This window comes from Mya arenaria, chromosome 1 (assembly GCF_026914265.1).
Source record: "Mya arenaria isolate MELC-2E11 chromosome 1, ASM2691426v1".
NCBI lineage: Eukaryota > Metazoa > Mollusca > Bivalvia > Myida > Myidae > Mya > Mya arenaria.
The window spans coordinates 11,666,644-11,686,165 of record NC_069122.1 but is presented as its reverse complement, the minus strand read 5'-3'; the positions used below and the strand labels follow the sequence as shown (position 1 = coordinate 11,686,165).

Below are 19,522 nucleotides of genomic sequence, written 5' to 3'. Positions count from 1 at the left end.
GTCCGGCTTTATTCAATTAAAAAGAATAGAATATAATATGCTCCGGATATAACGAAACTTTGGATATAAGGAACTATTCTTTCTGGCTAAAAAGTGAAATAATCAGCATTGAATTTAGTGTTTATAACAACATGCACCTAAATGAACTATGGTTGTAAACAGTTGGATAAGCCTCGTCATGACCATTCTACCTAATGTGAACAACAGTAAAATGAATGCTGTTTAAGGCGTTGACGAAAGCCAAATGTGTTTATCCGTTCGCAAATTTTCCGACTGAATACCGCTTAGATCAAAATGAGCCTTGTTTATGATCTCAGGAGGATTTTTGCAATCTGTAATTGGTTTGTGGTAATCCCAAGGTGTCAGCTGAAGAATAGCGACAGTTCAAAAGTGTTCTCGACGGAGAATAACCAATTAAGAGAAACGGCTCAGTTCGTGACAGACTCTTGGTATAATCTGGTATAATTTATTTGAGAATCATTCAAGAGGATTATGAACGAGAATCCGGAATGTGCAGTCATTGGTCCATTCAAATAACGGAACGAGAAAACCATATGCCACTTATTTCATCCACACCATGGATAAACTCCGCTTCGATAGGTTCAAATGATATAAGTGTTTTCTTGCCTGGCGCTCGGCATAAGAGGGTAGTAAAACGAAATTTAGAGTCTTCCGTAGTGCTTTAAACCAAGGAAGTAGTCTCCCTATTATTGGTGCTTTAAGCGAGCATGCTTAAAGAAAGACTGAATCTATTCGGAAGAGCACGGCTATCACACATACGCGGATCGCCTTGTATATCACCCTATACGTGCAACAACGCTGATATCTTTATTCTAATTAAAACATGCAAACATTTCTACATGCCGTGTTATGCCGTTTTAAACAATTCAAATCGAAATGGCACACAGCCTGGTCAAACCGTCATGTACCGTTTTTTATAAGAATGGTGTACGTCGCTGTTTGGCCGGGCGGGCTGGCGTGCGGCGTCACCATCATCGTCTATATCGAATAAATTTAGTTATGTTGTGCAAATAGAGACCAAACCTGGTATTTAAGTATAATTTACGGAGACATTTCAATGAATTAAATTTATGGCCCCTGGGATTACGGTACAGGTCATTGTTTCTAAACTGTGAAAATAATTTTAGTTATGATGAACATAATGCGACCAATCTTGATATATAGGAAACTTTTATGGATACCTATCATGGGATTGCGTTTGGTGTCCCTATGGTCAAGATCAAGGTCGCTGTTACTAAAAATAGAAAAACGGTTGAAACTGAATCACACAACGAAGGCTGAAGTTCTACAATCAATTATTGAAAACTTGGTTTCGTCGCATTGCGGAGTCTCTTGTTACTGGTTGTTGCCGTTTACACATATCCATAAACCCATTTTAAACAATCCGGTGATATTCTAAATGTCTGGGAATTTTCGAAAAAACGATCATTGCCATTGGATTGCTTTGTAGATATGAAATTAACTTTCTAAGGATCTGACAGACAAGACTATTATCGCTATGAACAAATTTTAAGAATATCTGTTATCCATCCGCATTTCTTCACGTAATTAAAACATTTGTGTTCAGCGCTAGATATTACTTTTAAATTTTGCAAATATTGCACAGTCAGGTAAAAATTTGATTTTCTCTGATTTTAAGGCCTCTTTATCAACGACTTACAAATTATTTTTGTTATTAGAGCATAAGTAAGATATATTGTATAGAAATATTCAAACTTCCATTCAAAAATATTGCAAAGAATCTTCAGTATATTGTAAATAACATGGATAGTCGGAACCAATTTTGCACTATCATATTTTCAATTTGGATGCAAACAGGTTTTCAATAAAATTATGAAGTTGTTGAAGTTGTGAAGTCTGGATATTCTGTTCATGAGTACATTAGGATTTTGCCACTTGAAGAATGTACGCGTTAATTTGCATCGAATTTTCTTTTTATTACCTAAAGTCGTCTGAGATTTAGAAAGCATATGAAAGAATATCTCATTTTACATCTAGTTTTTTTCATCTTTGTCTTTGAGCGGCATAGCATGACATTGCCACATTACTCGAAACAATGCTAACATAAAAAATATGCCTCCCGAGCTCTTCGTCTCCAAAGGGAATACAAAAGAGACACCAATGAATTATGCTATATGGATAATTTACTGGCTTAATGGTAAAACATGATTGATAGAACACATAGTTCACCACAGTTTTATCAACGAATTTACACTGTAATAATAGAAGATAATGAGCAAGCGTTGTGATTTAATTATACAAAGCTGTAAAAGAGTTTATTATTGCAGTGATAGTTTTGGATCGGTGTCATTCTGTATTTTCTGAAGACACATAACTTGTTCATTGTAGATATTCATAATTCTAGGTGTATTTACCTATATGCTCTGTAATTAACCTAAAGATAAATGTTCATGATATCGGTTTCCGGACTTATCCACTTCGCAGCTACTTATGTTAAATAGCCACATTAAATTAACCTATAGATAACAAATCATGATTTGGGATTAAGTATTTATCTTAATCTCGACTTAATATCGACTCACCTTCGCACTGGCACATATTAGATAGAAAGGAAATTTAACAAGAGCTATCACTGGATGTGATCAATTCTCCCATTCCACAACATTGGAAGTATTACTGGGAGTTATGTATGTTCTAGAAGGCTCTATGTCGGTGAAAAGGCATCATTTACGTTAAGTGTCCTAAGTTCTAATATCCAGAAATAAGTAATATAACATTTGTGAAATAAGGTATGAAATTTCCTTTAAGTCTTTTAAAGGATAGCACAAAATTAAGTTGAATGAATTGTTAGGTTTACCGTTGATGTATTTATATCAGAATAAGTATGGTTCATGTGGTATTTGTTTAATTAGTGTAGAGTAAAGCAACATATAAAGAACCATTGAGTTGATGTGTAAAGCTAGCCTTCTATTCACTGCTACAGCATCTCTGGAACGGTCCTTTACGGTTCAACATATTTAACAGCAAGACATCGAAACCCAAAGGACATGTGGAGTATGAACATGAACAAAGAGCAATAACTATTAAAAAAATGCCATACATTATATTATTTATTATTTCTTTTACACAACACTCCTCAACTCAGTCAATATGAGAATGGAGTTTGAAGTCAATACCTCACAAACATATGGAGTTATGGATAAAAGTAGAATTTTACAAATGAGTCACCCAGGACGAACGTGCATACGGATACTGTGCTTCCTATACAGCCCCGCTGCAAAGGGGTGGTGGTATAACAAATGTGTAAAACAAATTTGCTGAATGTGTTAACTGCGTACTATTAAAACCCTTCATCCCTCCCTCTCGACAAAAACAACAACAACAAAAACTAGCCGTATATTGCCTCAAACTATGCAGTGGACTGCGAGATCTAATACATAATATAAATCACCTCTAGTGCACTATAACGAAGTTCCCACTTCACACATAGACCTAGCAACATAAACATTTAAAACCATCCGGGGATATTTTAAGATGTACGAATAATTTCGAAAAACCAACTATTGTCATTATATTGATTCCAATCATATAGAAAAATTGAAACCTTCCTTTGAAAATTATTGTGAAGAAAGTACGTGGATTGTCGGGACCTTTTTCTGCACAAAAGCATGTTTGTATTGCCGATTTGGATAGAAACAGATTTTTTATAAATTATCAAATTGTTGTTTTTTATTTGATTTTCCTCATGAGTACGTTAGGATTTTGCCATTTCAATAGCATACGTGAAACAATTTATCAGAATAATTGTTCGGTTCCTTTGAGCTCTACAACAGCGTTTGAATGAATATCTCATTATACATCTAGAATTAAGCCATTGAACATGTTTTTATCGTTGTCTTTGGACGGCATAGCATGCCATTCCAAAATAACACGAACCAATACTGACATAAAAATAAATGTTTCTCGAGCTCAACTCCACAAAAGGGAATACAAAAGAGACACCAATGAATTATGTTATAAAGATACTATTACAGACTTAATGGTAAAACATGATTTATAAGTCTTTCATTTTCATGCCAGGAACATATAGTTAATCACACTTTCATGAACGGATTTGTTGCCACTGTTATAATCGATAATAATAGGCAAGCGTTTTGTTTTATTAACTCAGAGCTGTAAAATTGTTATGATTTTCATATATCTTTTGGTATACATAATTTCAAAAAAACGTATCGAGCTATAAAAGAAGTCGCTGGTCCTTTATAAATATTCATAGTTCTGAATACATAATATAAAAATAAAAGTTAATGATTTAAATATAACGATCCAGTGTTTTGAAAGACCGACGTAATATATTGTGAATATATAAGATGCGTTGATAGCGATTTTTTGTCAACAAGAGACACATACATGTTTGATGGGGATTCAACTGACGTGTTCTCAACCTGGCATTTACCTCCAAGTTGTAATAAGTTGATGGGCAGGAACATTCTTCTCGAAGTATTTTGATTCGATTTTTTTTTCAATTTATTAGTTGATGTCATCAAAACAAAAACATTAATACAATAAACTAGTATCCACTTAAATAACCCTTATTGTTTGCATTTTCATTTTTCCTTACTAAGAAATAATGTTCACTTACAGTATTATATTTAGCAAAGGAAATGTTTGATGAACATGTTCGATCTCACTTTCACCAATCATTTGCAATTATAATGTAAGTAAAATAGACAAATTGCATTGGGTGTTGAATTTGCTTAATTGTCACTGGTCAACCCACGTTCAAATTATTTTAGAAAGGACATTTCGTTATCTTGACCGTGTTTTGGCCCTTTCTATTCTGAAGGATAATAATGTTTCTCCAATAAGAAAACATGTTTGTAACAGTAACCAAGAAAAAATAAAGATTTTTTTGACATAATTATACTTACTTAAGTAAACAATTGCGTTTTATTCATGTTCTGAGTGCCTGTGTGTTTGGAAAAGACAAATGTAAGGCTATTTTTGATTAACAATTGACATCTGAAGCTACTTATATTTCATCTACCCTGTGTTCACCTTTAATAGCTGTTTGCAGCTAACGTTTGGGATTTGGTTTCCCACAAACAGTGTATATACTGCGATGCAACAGGGATACAAAACAAAATAGCTAACGTGAGCAACTGTTCTAATCTAATTCGATACACTCATTTTGCTTTAGCGTTTGCAGTGATGGATAATATGATTGACGAAATGATAACTAGATAGCGCCTCTTCAAATCAAATATGTAGTATTCAACATTTTAAAAGACCGTTCAATATCAGACCACATATCTACTGACGTTAGAGACAAAATGGACAGGTCTATTACAAACGCATTCAAATATATTCTGAAACTGAACTTTACGACTGATTCAACTTTACAGAATATAACATAAGTTTTATTATGTTAAGTAGAAAGTGTTTCCATAAGGTATTTCGTGCGTTAAGGTGTTTCGGAATTTTGCTCTTATCTAACGTTGATAGACGTCATTTCCTGTTTATTATATAATACAACCTGATGAAGGCCAAATGGCCGAAATGTTTTTTCATAAATAAATAATTTGTGTTGATGTTGGACTTCTTTAATTATCACCAGCTCTTATCTAAACACATTCTTGGTAAATATCATTCTTCTTGTGGTGTTGTTTGTCTTGGTTAAATGTCAGGTCACTAGGCTTGTCCTGGTAGTTCCCATCGTTGATGTTGTTGATTTTGCTTTTGTTGATTTTGTTGTTGTTGTTTTTTTATCATAACAGTTTTATATCAGATTTTAAAGTTTAATTCCTTATTCAGCTTCCTGACATGGGTCAGCGAGGCCTGGATACCTTCGTGACCTCCGACAAATTACACATGTCTACGTATTATCATCCCGTGATGCTAAGATCACTCGATAAATGTCCTGCCTTGCTAGGTAAACCTCATCATCCACGATATTAACCTTTTATTCTCACTAAACTCATGCGTATCCTGATTGTTTATGTAACTTCGTGAAAATGCATGTGACCGTCTTGACTAAAACGTTACGTCTTATTCAACACATACGCCTCTGAGATTCTTTTTTCTATTTAGTCTCTGGTATTTGAGTCGACGTCAACGCATATTTACTAATCTGCGAGTATCTAGAGTGTAACGACTAAACGCGAATGAAACGCAAATTCAGAATTCTAAGACACGAGTATTTATATTCCCGAATGAAATCATGCGCCTCTATATATTCACTTATGTTTTATGGTCTATATCAACAAAATACTGACCAATTGCAATAATCTATGCAGTAACATCACACGAACAGCCTGTAAACAAGCAATGCATTATTTATCTCAGCGGATTTTGATTATTACGGCTAATAATATCATTTTATTTTGAGAACTTTTACGATGGCACGTCAGAAATATTCGTTCGTTTTGAATACTACGTGGCATTTTACCTTTTATATGTCTGAAAAAAGTAAAAGTATTAGTTTGATTAACATAGTTGGTAAATTGCTTTAATTTTGGTCAATTGCAAGTAGTACCGACTACTGCGCAATTCTTTCCGAAGTTAGGACGTATATGTATACCTGATCGTATCAAATTCTTCATTGCGTTTTATTTAAATACTATGTATTTATAATTCCATTTTAGTGGTTATTGTTTAAACAGACGTCATCAGACCTATTATTTTCAGTGTCTTGCAACACCGAGTTCTATTATGCAGTCATCTCCAAAGTAACAGCAAATTCCTTACAAACACGTCCGTTCGTATTATTACGCAACATCTGATGTACTCAAAACAATGATTTGTTTAACAGTTTCCTTTCTTTTCAGCAATTTGAGTTTTATCGTACGTCTTTGCGGAGTTTCAATGAAGTATTGACACACGTTCACATTCGTTTTGAGTGTTACATAACGTATCATCAAATTATTTTATTGCACGTCTTTATATGTTTCTCTTCAGTAACTGGTGTTCTGGCTGACGTCAACGAATACCGACTTGTGCGCGATCTTCTCCGGAGTTACGACAAACGTATACGCCCGTCTCTTAACGCTAGTCAAGCACTTAACGTTACGTTCGGCTTCTCACTTTCTCAAATCATCGACGTGGTAAGTAACCTTTTGACCTATTTCATTTATATACAACCGGAATAACTAACTATGCACGTAAACCAAAAGAAGTTATTTCAGCAATAGACGACTGCTTCTGCAAAAGTTAGAAAGATCTGAGCACCATGTCAGCTAGGCTTTTGCAAAGAAATCTCTTGGACCATTCATGTCTTCATCTGTCGCTTACAATGACAGCTTCTTATCAACTCAGATTCTCAGAATACTTGATATTGTAGGGTCATTCTTCCGGATGTGAATACTTTATTCACTTCTGAAAATGTTGTAAGTGGCATCACGTAACATTAACATACATTTCGGAGTAGGCTTACTGAATGTCTTGTCTGCTAAAGTGTAATGGATCGGGCACGAACATCTCTTGACATTATTCTGTTCGCGTTATGTTGTATATCGATCAATGACGGTGTGAGTGAGTGAATTTGATATGATAGCTTTGTATGCCCATCAATAAATAAAACTGTTCTGGTCAAATGATGTTATATTTTAATTTTCATGTAGAAACTGGCCAGTTGCCAAAGCTCCATATCAGTAAGCGCATGCCCTACGAAAGTTAAAATTATTGGCCATAGACTATAGACAAACTTTTCTTGTATGCTATAGTATATAATAGAGGAATAAAGAAACGATACATGCATAAATATAAATATTTTTGATTATCCCCCCAGCAATAGCAATGAATTAATTCAAAGATGTGTCAAATTATTTGAGGAAATAGGTCTTGGTTAAACAATTACATTTATCTGTCATATAACTGTCGCAGACATCATGTCATCATCAAACCACTTGCTACTATTTTGACAGATTAAGTATAATGTATAGTTTTGTTTTTCAGCTAGAATATTTACAACTCAAGTATCTGAGGAACTCTTAAACTTAGCCCTATCATGTCCTCACAATGGATTTCATTTTCGGAGAAAATATATACTATACTTATAAATGACAACTGATGGTGTTTTGGTAGAGACATGAAACAGAAATGTAGAAAAATGACCAACATATTTGCCATATGTGCTCATCATTGCAAAATACCAAGGACCGCTACTCACGTATGAAAATTAAGTATATTCGATATATTGTAATGGAAAAAAATAACGCTGACGTCATGTTTGACATGCGTATAAAATGATATGAGTTCATCTGGTACTAATTGTATTGACAGACGACCATTGTGTCCAACTATAAGTGTCTACATAAATTTAGGTAATTATAAAACCTCAAGTGTAGATGCTTTAAAAGTTAAATATTGTCCTAACAAACTAGTTGTAGGTAAACCTAAGCAGGATTTTAGCCGATAATAGTTTGACATTTATATCATCACGACTCTCTTTATACATTGAAAGCATCCCACTCGTGATACTACAATCACTTTTATTAATATGTGTTTCTCTTTCAGGACGAGAAGAATCAAATAATAACCACCAATTGTTGGCTCAATCAGGTAAATCATAATAATTGCATATGTTTTATTTAAAGACAAATTCCAATTGTAAGGGGAAGTTAATGTGGTTGGGACATCCGACAGGCATAGATCCCCAAACAACATAAATCCTTAAATTCCTTTTGTCAATATCGGAGAAATTATATAAATGAAATACATCAGAATGAACAAATGAGGCTGAAATAGTCAAAATTCGCTACATGCGAAATCATCATGTGTATTAAGTACACAAAAACATGTTTACATAACATGTGAAAAACTGAGGTTAAACTCTTTAGAGTGTAATACCTTACATTAAAGTGTTACTCCGATTCGGTATTAGGTTTAACATGTTTTTTTAAGCTTTTAATCCAAGTAAAATTCTCACCCAATTCGGTTAGAAATATATATGTCGTAATGTTTAAAGTACATAGCCTCGGAAATAGAATTAATTTTTTGTCAACGGGTAATTGTTAGAGATTAAAATTGCTTTCGGCGAACAGTCGATTGACAATGAGCGATATCGATAAACAGAGTCGCAACACGCAATGTACTGGAAAGATTGATATATGACATGTATTCAGCCGTTCTTAGGTATTTGAAAGTGATTTGAAAGTATACAATTTCAAATGACTTTATTGCATGTTTCGTTGTAATGTAATGTAATCGATATAATGACGATATGTAAACATTTAGCAAATATCAAGTAAGAAAAGCATAATGAGGAAAATTATGGTTACATTTTACTCTAAATAATATGCATTATTTGTTTTCCCGCTAGTTAATGTTTAATTTTTATCATATATTTTTTTTTATTTCAAAACATGACCATTTCAGACTTGATTTTATCATTTGAAGTTGCCGAATGGCTGGTGATCTAAGCATTATAATACATTGCTACGGTATTAATTTGGACGCATACATTCATATTACGCTTTTGATGAAACTCGTCAAATTTACAATTTCTTTTGACGTTTAAGTTGAATGCAAACCAGTGATCGAACGAAATGATTGCGACATAAATTTATTATGATGTAGAAGACATTTAATCAGCTATACAATAGTGCTTAATTGACTAAAGCGTCTGCACAGCTTCTTCTGAAAATCTTTGACGAAAAACTAGTCCAGTAAGCCCATCACATTGTTGAAAACCGCTTTCAGCAAATGACAAATTGGTCTATTTCTTAAACCAAATATTCAGACATTCAGACATTTCTCGAGGTATGCAGAAAGGCAATATTCTCTATGCGGAAATTGATGTGTGGGATTACGTATAATCGTCATTATCGTCTATTGTGCTAACATATTACAGGCAAAAGCCAAGTTACATTCAGGCGAACGTAAATGGCACACACACACGACAATACACAAATATACTGCCATATGTACCGCCTACACCTTTCCCCAATGCCGAAACAGTTCCCCTTCGAAAACATAAGATAAATCTAAATCTTGGGTTTAATTTGAACAGGTCATGCCAGAGGTGATCAGTACATAAATCCAAGCAGAGAATAAAACTATCGGTCATTTTTAGAACAATTTGAAAGATTTTTGGTGTATTTGACAGTCTGAAATAGCTATTGAAAACATGAACTCAAATGACATTTCTCCCACTTTTTTGTGATTTGATAAGATAATACTGGTTCGAAATCTCCCTAATATTAATCGATAAACGAATATGGAAACATAATGTACATAACCATTAGTTCATTATACTTAACAAGTTTTTTTTTTCTTTGTAGTGTCATCTTCCACATGTATTCCATGAACTCCATTTATATATAACACATTTACTGGACTTTTCCAATCTGAGCAAAAGCTATTAAAAATCAAGCTTTTACTGATAATGCATTATTTATAATAATAATGAGAAAAGCCCGATTTTGCCGTCAATAGAATAATTAGATATCATGTTCCGCGATTATATATTCCAAAAATAAACACAGTTTTTAGTGCACATAAACTTTGCGAAAAAAATCAGCCTTGTGTAATGTATGATAATAAGCTGTAAGAGCTAAGAAACACCATTACAGATCTGTTTGCCGCAAGAACAAAACATCACATATCTTTATTAAGGCTTATACCAGATAAATAGTCTATCGTCTTTGTAACCACTTGAAATATTAATTTATACTATATGAACATAGAAAAGCAAAGTATACACACATCAGGTTCCAATTTCTCGAAAGTTCTTAAGCGTAAAAAGCTTGAAATGCTTTCTTCATTAAGCCCAATTTCTTTCCTAATCTTGATTGTTCTCAATAAAAATTAGTTTATCGTGATTATTGTTATCATTTTGACCTTTTAAGGTCCGAAAAAGCACTAATTATACCAAAAACAAAAAAAATCATTAGCTTAGCTTAATCCGGTTATAAAGAACTTTATATGTATTGATACTTTAGGACCAGATCAGCGACATAAACATTCGTTGAATGGATTTAGGACTTCCGAAGACCTTGTGTATTACAATAGAATATAATAACTGTTATTTGGGCTGCAATTCAGACCAAAACATACTTTGAATTATGATAAATATATGGCAGGTATTCAGAAACCGATTGCAATTACTTTTGTATGATTCATTTAAATTTCTCCTTTGGACAATAGTTAATGGTATGCGAGAATTTCACAACCACATTTTAACAGCGATTATGCAAATTTGAATGCTACAATAAATGTTAATCATGTTTTGTTTTCGGTAAAATGAAGCAATATCTGTCATATTTTCAAATAATTGTGAACAATAGAGCTCTTATTTCAACTTCTGATGATGTTTTATTATTGATATAATCCGTTTGTCTGTCAATTATTCATGAACCAAAGAACGTATGTGGGAACTTATAAGGACGAATTACAATTGTTATAAATATCCCTTGTTCACTAAGACAAGAAATAAAAAGAAAACTTTGTGTAACCCTATAAAAAGTGACAGACTCCGTTTATTGCATGATGTGAGAATCAGATAAACGACCGAGTACACAATAATATATGTTACTTACTCTAGTTGGCTTTATTTAATTTCAGAAATATAATCCAAAGTACGTTGACTCACATATTGTGTCATGACGTAACAATATCTAAGAATTTACATTGTAAACATGTGTGTGATAATCATCAATAATTATTACAACATATATCATACAGACCATTTCAAGACAATTACATCAACGTTCATCTAAAAAAAAATGGCTGTATTTCCAAACAAAGATCTGCCAGTCAATTACCTTGGCATGCGTCATTGCCTGGATTAATTTGAAATAGGGATCAGATACTAATCGAGAACTGTGGGATCTTAAAACACCAAACTTGTCACATATTTGGAAAATGTGATGAACAGGTCACAAATTTTACTAGTCCATTTCTGAAATTCTTATGGTCGTACAGCATGTTATATTTGAATTTTGATTTTTTTTTATGGCTTAATTATTGACTTCAAAACGAAGTTAAAATAAGTGAATTTATTTTAAACACTTTTTCGAGTTATTTTCATTCATTTTATATCATAAATTAAGAGAAAGGCTGCTGCTACTTTCGGGTAAACTGGGCTATATTAAATATATTTAAACTACAGAGACACCCCAGCCAATATAAGACAAGACACATGCCGTGAATTATTTTAATTATTCAATCTTAAAGATTAAAAAAGTTGATTGGTCTGATTTACCAACCAATCCACTATTCGATCTATTGACGGACGTACAGAGGGTGATAAGACCAAATGTCTTACCAGAACCTATACATGTTCTACGATTGAAGCTGGAGAGGTAAAACAGCCTCAAGGTCCTGCCACTGTAGACTTAGTTGATATATTCAAGAAGTGGATATACTATGCTCTACCTTGGTAGCCGAAGAAGTATGATGCCAACTGTAGACTTAATTATACTATGTTGATATATTTGAGATGTGGGTCGACTACGGTCTACATTCATTTATTGCAGATGTGGATTGACTACGGCCTACGTTGGAAGCCGGAGAAGTATGGCGGCCTTAAGGTGCTTCGTTTACCGCACGATTCCGTATGGAAACCAGATGTCCTCCTTTATAATAAGTGCGTTATTTATTGCAATATTTCGAACAAACATCATATACCCAGTAAAAATTTCAAACTTAAATTGAAATTACTTTTCCAGAAAACGGTCACACAAAGTACTTTGATCTATTTGCAAAGTCTTCGTATAACCGATCTAGGGCCGGGAAAGAGAATTTGTGTTTGTGTTTCCTTTTGTTAATTTTGCTTTCCTGCTTTGAACCTTTTTCCTCAAGTTCATGCAGGCTCGGATGGTGCTAATAAGTTGAACTTTGCTCGATTTGAAAAATGATTGGGTCAAATGTGATGTTTAGTGGTGGTAAATTGGTTTTACCCACTTTTGGGTCAGTTCAAGGACTGTAAATCAATCATGTAATTTTAACTGAACGTTAAAGTCGTGGTAAATTGGTTTTACCCGAGTCTTGGGTTAGTTTGAAGACTGTAAACCAAACATGTATTAAACATTATAGGTCAATGTCAATGAGTATTCTGTGTATGTTGTTCAGTGAAGTTGTGTGACTTTTACCAAACACATAAATCATTGACTGCTCCGCTTGTCTTGGTATTATTATACCGTTATTCTCTTTTTATACACCTAAAAATTGTAGTTATTGTAGATATATCAAATAAAACTGCCCAACTCCGCTTTAAAATTATGGAACCACCCAGTATGATTATTGCTTACTTTGTCATTGTCGGATAGTAATGGACTTTGTACCATTGAACAAATATATTTTAATTTGTAGTTTCAACGACTTAAAAGTGACATGTTTCTTTTTCCGAGCGCGGACGTTACAACAACTCATCTTTTCTGGATAAGTTCATATGTCATTGTGACTTCAAACTATATGTATCGTGGTTGTTATAATGCATATAGCTGTCGTTCTTCTTTCTTATTTCCAGCGCGGACGTTTCTACAACACACTTTTCCTGGATCAGTTCAAATGTGATAGTTACTGCAGACGGCAACATAACGTGGTTGTCAATGGTGATATTTAAAAGCTCGTGCGCTATCAACGTACGGTATTTCCCATTCGATGTCCAAAACTGTTCTATGCAGTTTGCTTCGTGGACATATGACGGCTTTCAAATCAATCTACTGATCACAACGAACGAAGGAGACCTATCGAACTTTCATCCTAACAGTGAATGGGATTTATTGAAACTCGACGTCGAACGTAACGTTGTTTACTATTCATGCTGCGTGGAACCCTACCCCGATATAACTTTCTACATCTACATCAAGAGGCGGCCTCTATTCTATATTTTTAATATGTTTCTACCCTGCATCCTCATCACCCTAGTGGCGCTTTTGGGGTTTTATATTCCTAGCGACAGCGGGGAAAAAGTGACCATGGGAATCACGACGCTTCTCTCGATGACCGTTTTTATGATGCTTGTTGCGGAGAACATGCCACCAACTTCAAACGTACTGCCCCTTATTGGTAAGTTAAGATATGTTTGCGAAGGTAAGGCGAACGCTGTACATAATATTAACGCATGCAGACTAGCGGATAAAAAAAGTTTGCATGATGAGATATCCATGTTAGAATTTTGTCTTAAACGACATTTGGATGTTTAGTGAAACATTAGTAAATACATGTTGCAATGTATGCAGTTATATGTGAATCGGTGTGTTTTCAAGTACTGTTACATGTATTCTCTAGATTATTTTCATCATATCTGATTAAGGAAAGTGGTTAGTTATAGCATGGTAGTTGTAAGTTGGACTATAATTAACTTGACAAAGGAACTTTACATGACTTAAATAATTGAGATATTCTAGACATGTTACAGAGCTAATGTATTGTATTATGCCGTGCCTTTAATTCGTATAATGTCATTATTTTTTATTACATTATTATTTGTAAACAATCGTAAAAACGGATGTGTTATTTTACACGAGACTATAACCATGGTTCCCAAACTCGACTTGTACTTGTTTTGTCCATGATAACCGAAGAAATAAAAATCGCACTTGGCCTTCATCACGTTTGCAAGTCTCTCACTGATACTCTTAAACGCCGTCATCTTGGTTTTCAACAGCTCATGCAATTATAAATAAGGTGCATCCATCTGTTGATATAATATATGTATATGCATGTCCTCTTAAAACTGAGCGTTGTAGATTCAACATTTAGCAGGTGATAACGATATCGAGAAACACTTTTATAATTATTCTTATACCTGGATGACATAGCACTAAACCAGTTGTTGACAGATACATTTACATGTTATTGAAGCATTTCGATACCACTTTTTACAAATCTTGTTTCGGACACCTAAGTTGTTGTAAGGCTATAAACGATTTATATTAAAGCATACCAAAATGGCCTTTCTAAATACCAGAATATAATTTGGTTTAAAGGTCATAGCATTAGTGTGTTTGGAGAGAAAAAACGCTCGCCCGTTTCATTAACATTGTACTTTGTCATATTGGTGCTAATAAAAGAACAATTAACCTAGTTCCATATATTCGGCCAGGGACACTGTACATCTCTTATTTACAGAAAGCTTCTTCATTGACAATCCATTCAATTTATTTATCGTTGTACTGATAAAACATGATATCATTTGATTGCAAATTGACTCCATTAACCATTGACAATACCTTACATTTCAGGGATATATTACGGCATTACCATATTTATTGTTTCTACTGCGACTGGGATGACGGTTGTGACCCTCAATATACACCACAAGGGTAACAGCGGTCACGAGGTTCCTAGCGCAATCAAGATTATTTGCTTTGGTGTCTTCTCACAGCTGTTTTGCATGCCGCTAGGACACAGTTTGAATCAACAACGGTAAGTATTTTTACTATATGTAGGCCTCAAGAGTGATCATTACTCAATTTGTCAATACGCAAACAGATGAATATATATCCTTGTATTGAGTCATGAAAGTTCATGTTTGACAATAGCTCCGCGTTTCACCAATTTTGATGACAGCTATGAATACAACAACCATTAGACGGTGACTGTGGCTATTTTTTTTACAATTTTCGAAATGTATATGTATTTGTATGCATGTTGAAGGAAATGCAACTACATGAATAGTTCAATTTAAAGAAGTGTTCCGGTTCAACGCATGATTGAAATCTGATACCAGAAAACAGGCTATAACCTAGAAAAAATCGAAATGACAAGAAAAGCTCGAGTAACGATAATTTGAGTTTCGATGTCAGCCTTTTTTTCGTAGGCATATAGTGTACATCTATAGCGTTCAACAGAAAACAGAAGAGCTCTAGTTTTTTGTTCAATCGTTTGTGTCACAGCAAGCATTGGGTTAAATAACATCAGAAAGAGATTTAATTATGTAATCCTCTATTACTCGATCGAAAGCGTTGATGACTACAATGCACAATGAATATTTCGAAGGCTCCAGATAAGGAGACACTATTTTGATAATTTCATTTGCATATAAAAAATGCTGCCAATTCCTTTTACAACGTTGTCAACATCGTGGTTTGAAACATAAGCAGATGACCATTTGAATAATATTTAAATTATATTTGGGCCACAAACAATTGCAAACGCATCATAGTTCATTTTTTGAACCGCTTGCAGTATATGCCGGGAGGGTCAACAAGCGACGGCCATTACACACGGTTCAAGATGTCGGGGGAAGAGGAGACGTGTTTAGACTCGGCAAACACGCAGCGAGCTCAAGCATTTGTAAGTAGTTCAATCTTGCAAAGAGTGTTGCCTTCATTATGTTAATGCTTTTGTTTTTGTTTATTATGGTTTGAGTTGACGTTTGTTAATTTAAGTTTTATGCCCCAGTGGTACAGTCTATCATCCATCCAATAATATTTGCTAATGTCTCAGTAGAGGACATCATGCCAGTTTGCATACGGGACGACTGAGACTTTAGTGCCTTTAGATAAAAGTATGAGACACCCATTTTACAAATAAAAATGATTAATAATTTTGATTTTAAACTAACTGTATGTATTTGTAATACAAGGCTATGTTTATTACATCCCTGGCTGGTCAGAAATCAACACCAGACCAGTTATGTTTGTATCTGACCATATTTATTGAAATGCAATAACAATTGTATACATTGGTTATAATTATTGTATACTCTGGTTGTATGCATTTTGGATTTCGATTCATAGCCACAAACCCCAGATAAAACATACAATCCAAAGACACGTGCATATAGATAATTGCAAATATTTGCAAAGGAAGCAAAATATTTAACAGCATACATGTAATAATCTAATGAAATCCTTTCAAGTTCATCAATGGAAGGCATAAGATATTAAATGAGACAATCAAGGTGGGAAAATAATGAACTGTGTTGAAAGAAAGGGATGAGATGGAAATAAAAATGTATTTTCTCAGACGATGTACACTCGCGGGATTTTGCAGCAACAATGGCAAGGTTGATTTCCATTGACTGATTAGAACACGTGGTTTCAATAATGCTATTTATTGCAAAGTTCTAAGCTTTAAGGAGACAAATGCTCATGTCCGTATAAACACCCCAAATAACCAAAGGAATGAAAAACCCTGGCCAAGCAAAGTACTGATTATCCTTTTAAGTCCCATCTATGGATAACGGGTTTTCATTTCATTCAGCAGATACTGAACCAGCTTAATGAACATCATCCGTTCAGTTCACGAGTAAGACCGGACGCCACTCCAACGCCATCTTGTAATGGGTTCGCTCCACATATGGGTACCACCAGTGCCGGAAGTAGCAGTCAACAAGCAACTCAGAGTAATTTCCCTTTTTCAAACATTACGGAAAATGGCGGGAATTCTATTGAAAATGTTGAAACCTTTTTCATGAGAGTTTTAACGCGAGTAAATGCTACAATTGAGATGAACGAGAAAAGGATAGCTGAACAAGACTACAGAGAGAGAATTAAGTTAGAGTGGCAACATGTTGCTAGGATAATTGATAGAATTCTCTTGACAATTTTTGTGGCTGTGACTTTAACCACAACTTGTGCTGTAATGTTCCAAGCTGGTGATTGAAGTGTGATTGTTCTCTCCTGAGGGATTTATTTTGTCTCGGAATTAGCCAAAGTACAGGCGACGTTTTGTCAGGTGATTGTTGTTCTCGGTAAACAACTAGAATCTGGTTTACCACTAAACTCACGTGGTAGTGTGTGATCAGATTGCCATTTTATTGTGTTTCAAAAGGTACATGTCGTGATATGGCAATTTACGAAACTAAGCCATTTCAGCAGAAAGAAGCAGTGTGAAAAGTTTACTTGCATCGGCTTGCAAAAGGTTTCATAAAAAATAATTTAATTAAGTTAATATTATTAGTTTGTCTATATTTTGTCTGGGATAAAACCTCTTTGCAAGCCGCAATTTTACGAAAAACCCGAACATTATATTTGTTATCAGTATTTAAAAAGCATGACATGTGGAATGTTTATGGAAGAAATGCTACTGAATGCATCTATGTAATGTTACAATTATACGTTAATGGTAAGGCGATGGCACATATACCCGACTAGAAAGATATCTTCTATTTGAAAATATGATTTGAACTGATATGTCAAGCCAAAAAATCATGTCGTGAAATTGTTTGACTTATTCATTTTAGTATTTTCTCTTCAGGCTGAGAAAGGGTGGATTAAAATTATTTTGTCCAAAAAAGAAGTTTAAATCATTCTTTAATTTCGGCATTTTGTAAAATATCACAATTTGTATGTTGTATTGTTTTGTTGAAATGCAACGCGAAAACTATTTAACAATTTTGAACAAAAAAAAACGAAATAGCACATTAAAAGTTTTTAAAGTTTGAATCGCAATTAAGCGTTCTAATGTTATCGAATACAGGAAGTACGGAACATATCCGACGATGTTATTTTTATAAAAACAGTTTTGATCCCTTAAAATTAGAAGCGTTCAAATCATTATTATGAAAAGTTATTGCAAATAATTCTTTAACAGATATTCATTTTGTTATTTTAATTAGCTTTTAAGAAAGAAATCTACTGGTACAAACCCAATTGTCAATCATGTACAATGTATGCTTATGGTGAATGATTTTTTTTAAGATTTTGGGAGTTTTTAATTCTTTATGTTATTGTATATGATTGTTTCTGTATGGTGTTTGCTTTTAAGCATCGTAAATGACCATTATTTGATAATCATTTGATAACATTATATTCACTTCATTACAAATAATGTATTATGATAACTAAAGTTCCAATTGACAAATAAAGTTTGAAACCTTGTGATGGACGTGCCAAATTCTGTGTTGGAAAGTATAAGACATTACCCCCAGCAAAATGTGCATTCAGAGCTAAAACGGTTGTCCTGTATAGCGCACTCTCCTTTCACCAAGGCATCTCCGGTTGCGTACGGCAAATCGGTTGGGTGTCACGAAGCCGGACAACTGAGTATTATCTGGGCACTCCGGTTTTCCCTACAGTATAAGACCACAGTCTTGAACAACATTGAGTATACGAAAGTGACTTAACATAAGTTAATATAACTGTCTTTACAATAGTTGTTATTACTTTTTACTGACATTAATATCCTACTATGACATATCCATGCATTGACAAAGCTACAAAGCTAATGTGTACACAGTGCACTCTGTGTCAATTCAAGTGAAGATCTCTTACTAACGACAATATTTACATTAAATGTGTGCTTTAAATGAACGTTTATGTACAGAAAAAATATTTTCCTTTTCAGGGTCGTTTTTAGAATTTAGATAAGAGTAAAACTATAAGATGCTACAGTATGTTTCCATTTTTTCTATCAATAAATGTAAGATTTCTTTAAACTTTTAGAAAATGAAGTGCTTAATCATCAACTTGTACAGATGGTTGAAATCCATCGAACGTTTGATCAATCCATGTGCCACGTCTGCGTTTTCCGTTAAGGCCGAAGTTATTTTGCAATTCAAATTACTACTAAAGTGGCCTTATTATTTAAATCCTAGACCATATATTTTATTCTTAAAAGCACTTGATCAGGTGGCAATAATTCTTCT

General features: G+C 33.9%; 1 protein-coding gene across 1 annotated transcript in view; it reads left to right on the top strand.

Moving 5' to 3' along the window:
- LOC128222385 (neuronal acetylcholine receptor subunit alpha-10-like) overlaps nucleotides 1-17,538 on the top strand; it is an 80,248-nt gene extending 62,710 nt beyond the window's left edge. Inside the window, exons 2-9 of the mRNA XM_052931395.1 lie at nucleotides 6,940-7,085; nucleotides 8,497-8,541; nucleotides 12,459-12,568; nucleotides 13,451-13,992; nucleotides 15,171-15,354; nucleotides 15,825-15,834; nucleotides 16,117-16,224; nucleotides 17,137-17,538. Coding sequence (XP_052787355.1) covers nucleotides 6,940-7,085; nucleotides 8,497-8,541; nucleotides 12,459-12,568; nucleotides 13,451-13,992; nucleotides 15,171-15,354; nucleotides 15,825-15,834; nucleotides 16,117-16,224; nucleotides 17,137-17,538 — 1,547 coding nt within the window. The remainder of the gene's footprint in view (nucleotides 1-6,939; nucleotides 7,086-8,496; nucleotides 8,542-12,458; nucleotides 12,569-13,450; nucleotides 13,993-15,170; nucleotides 15,355-15,824; nucleotides 15,835-16,116; nucleotides 16,225-17,136) is intronic.
- Nucleotides 17,539-19,522: the final 1,984 nt, after the last annotated feature.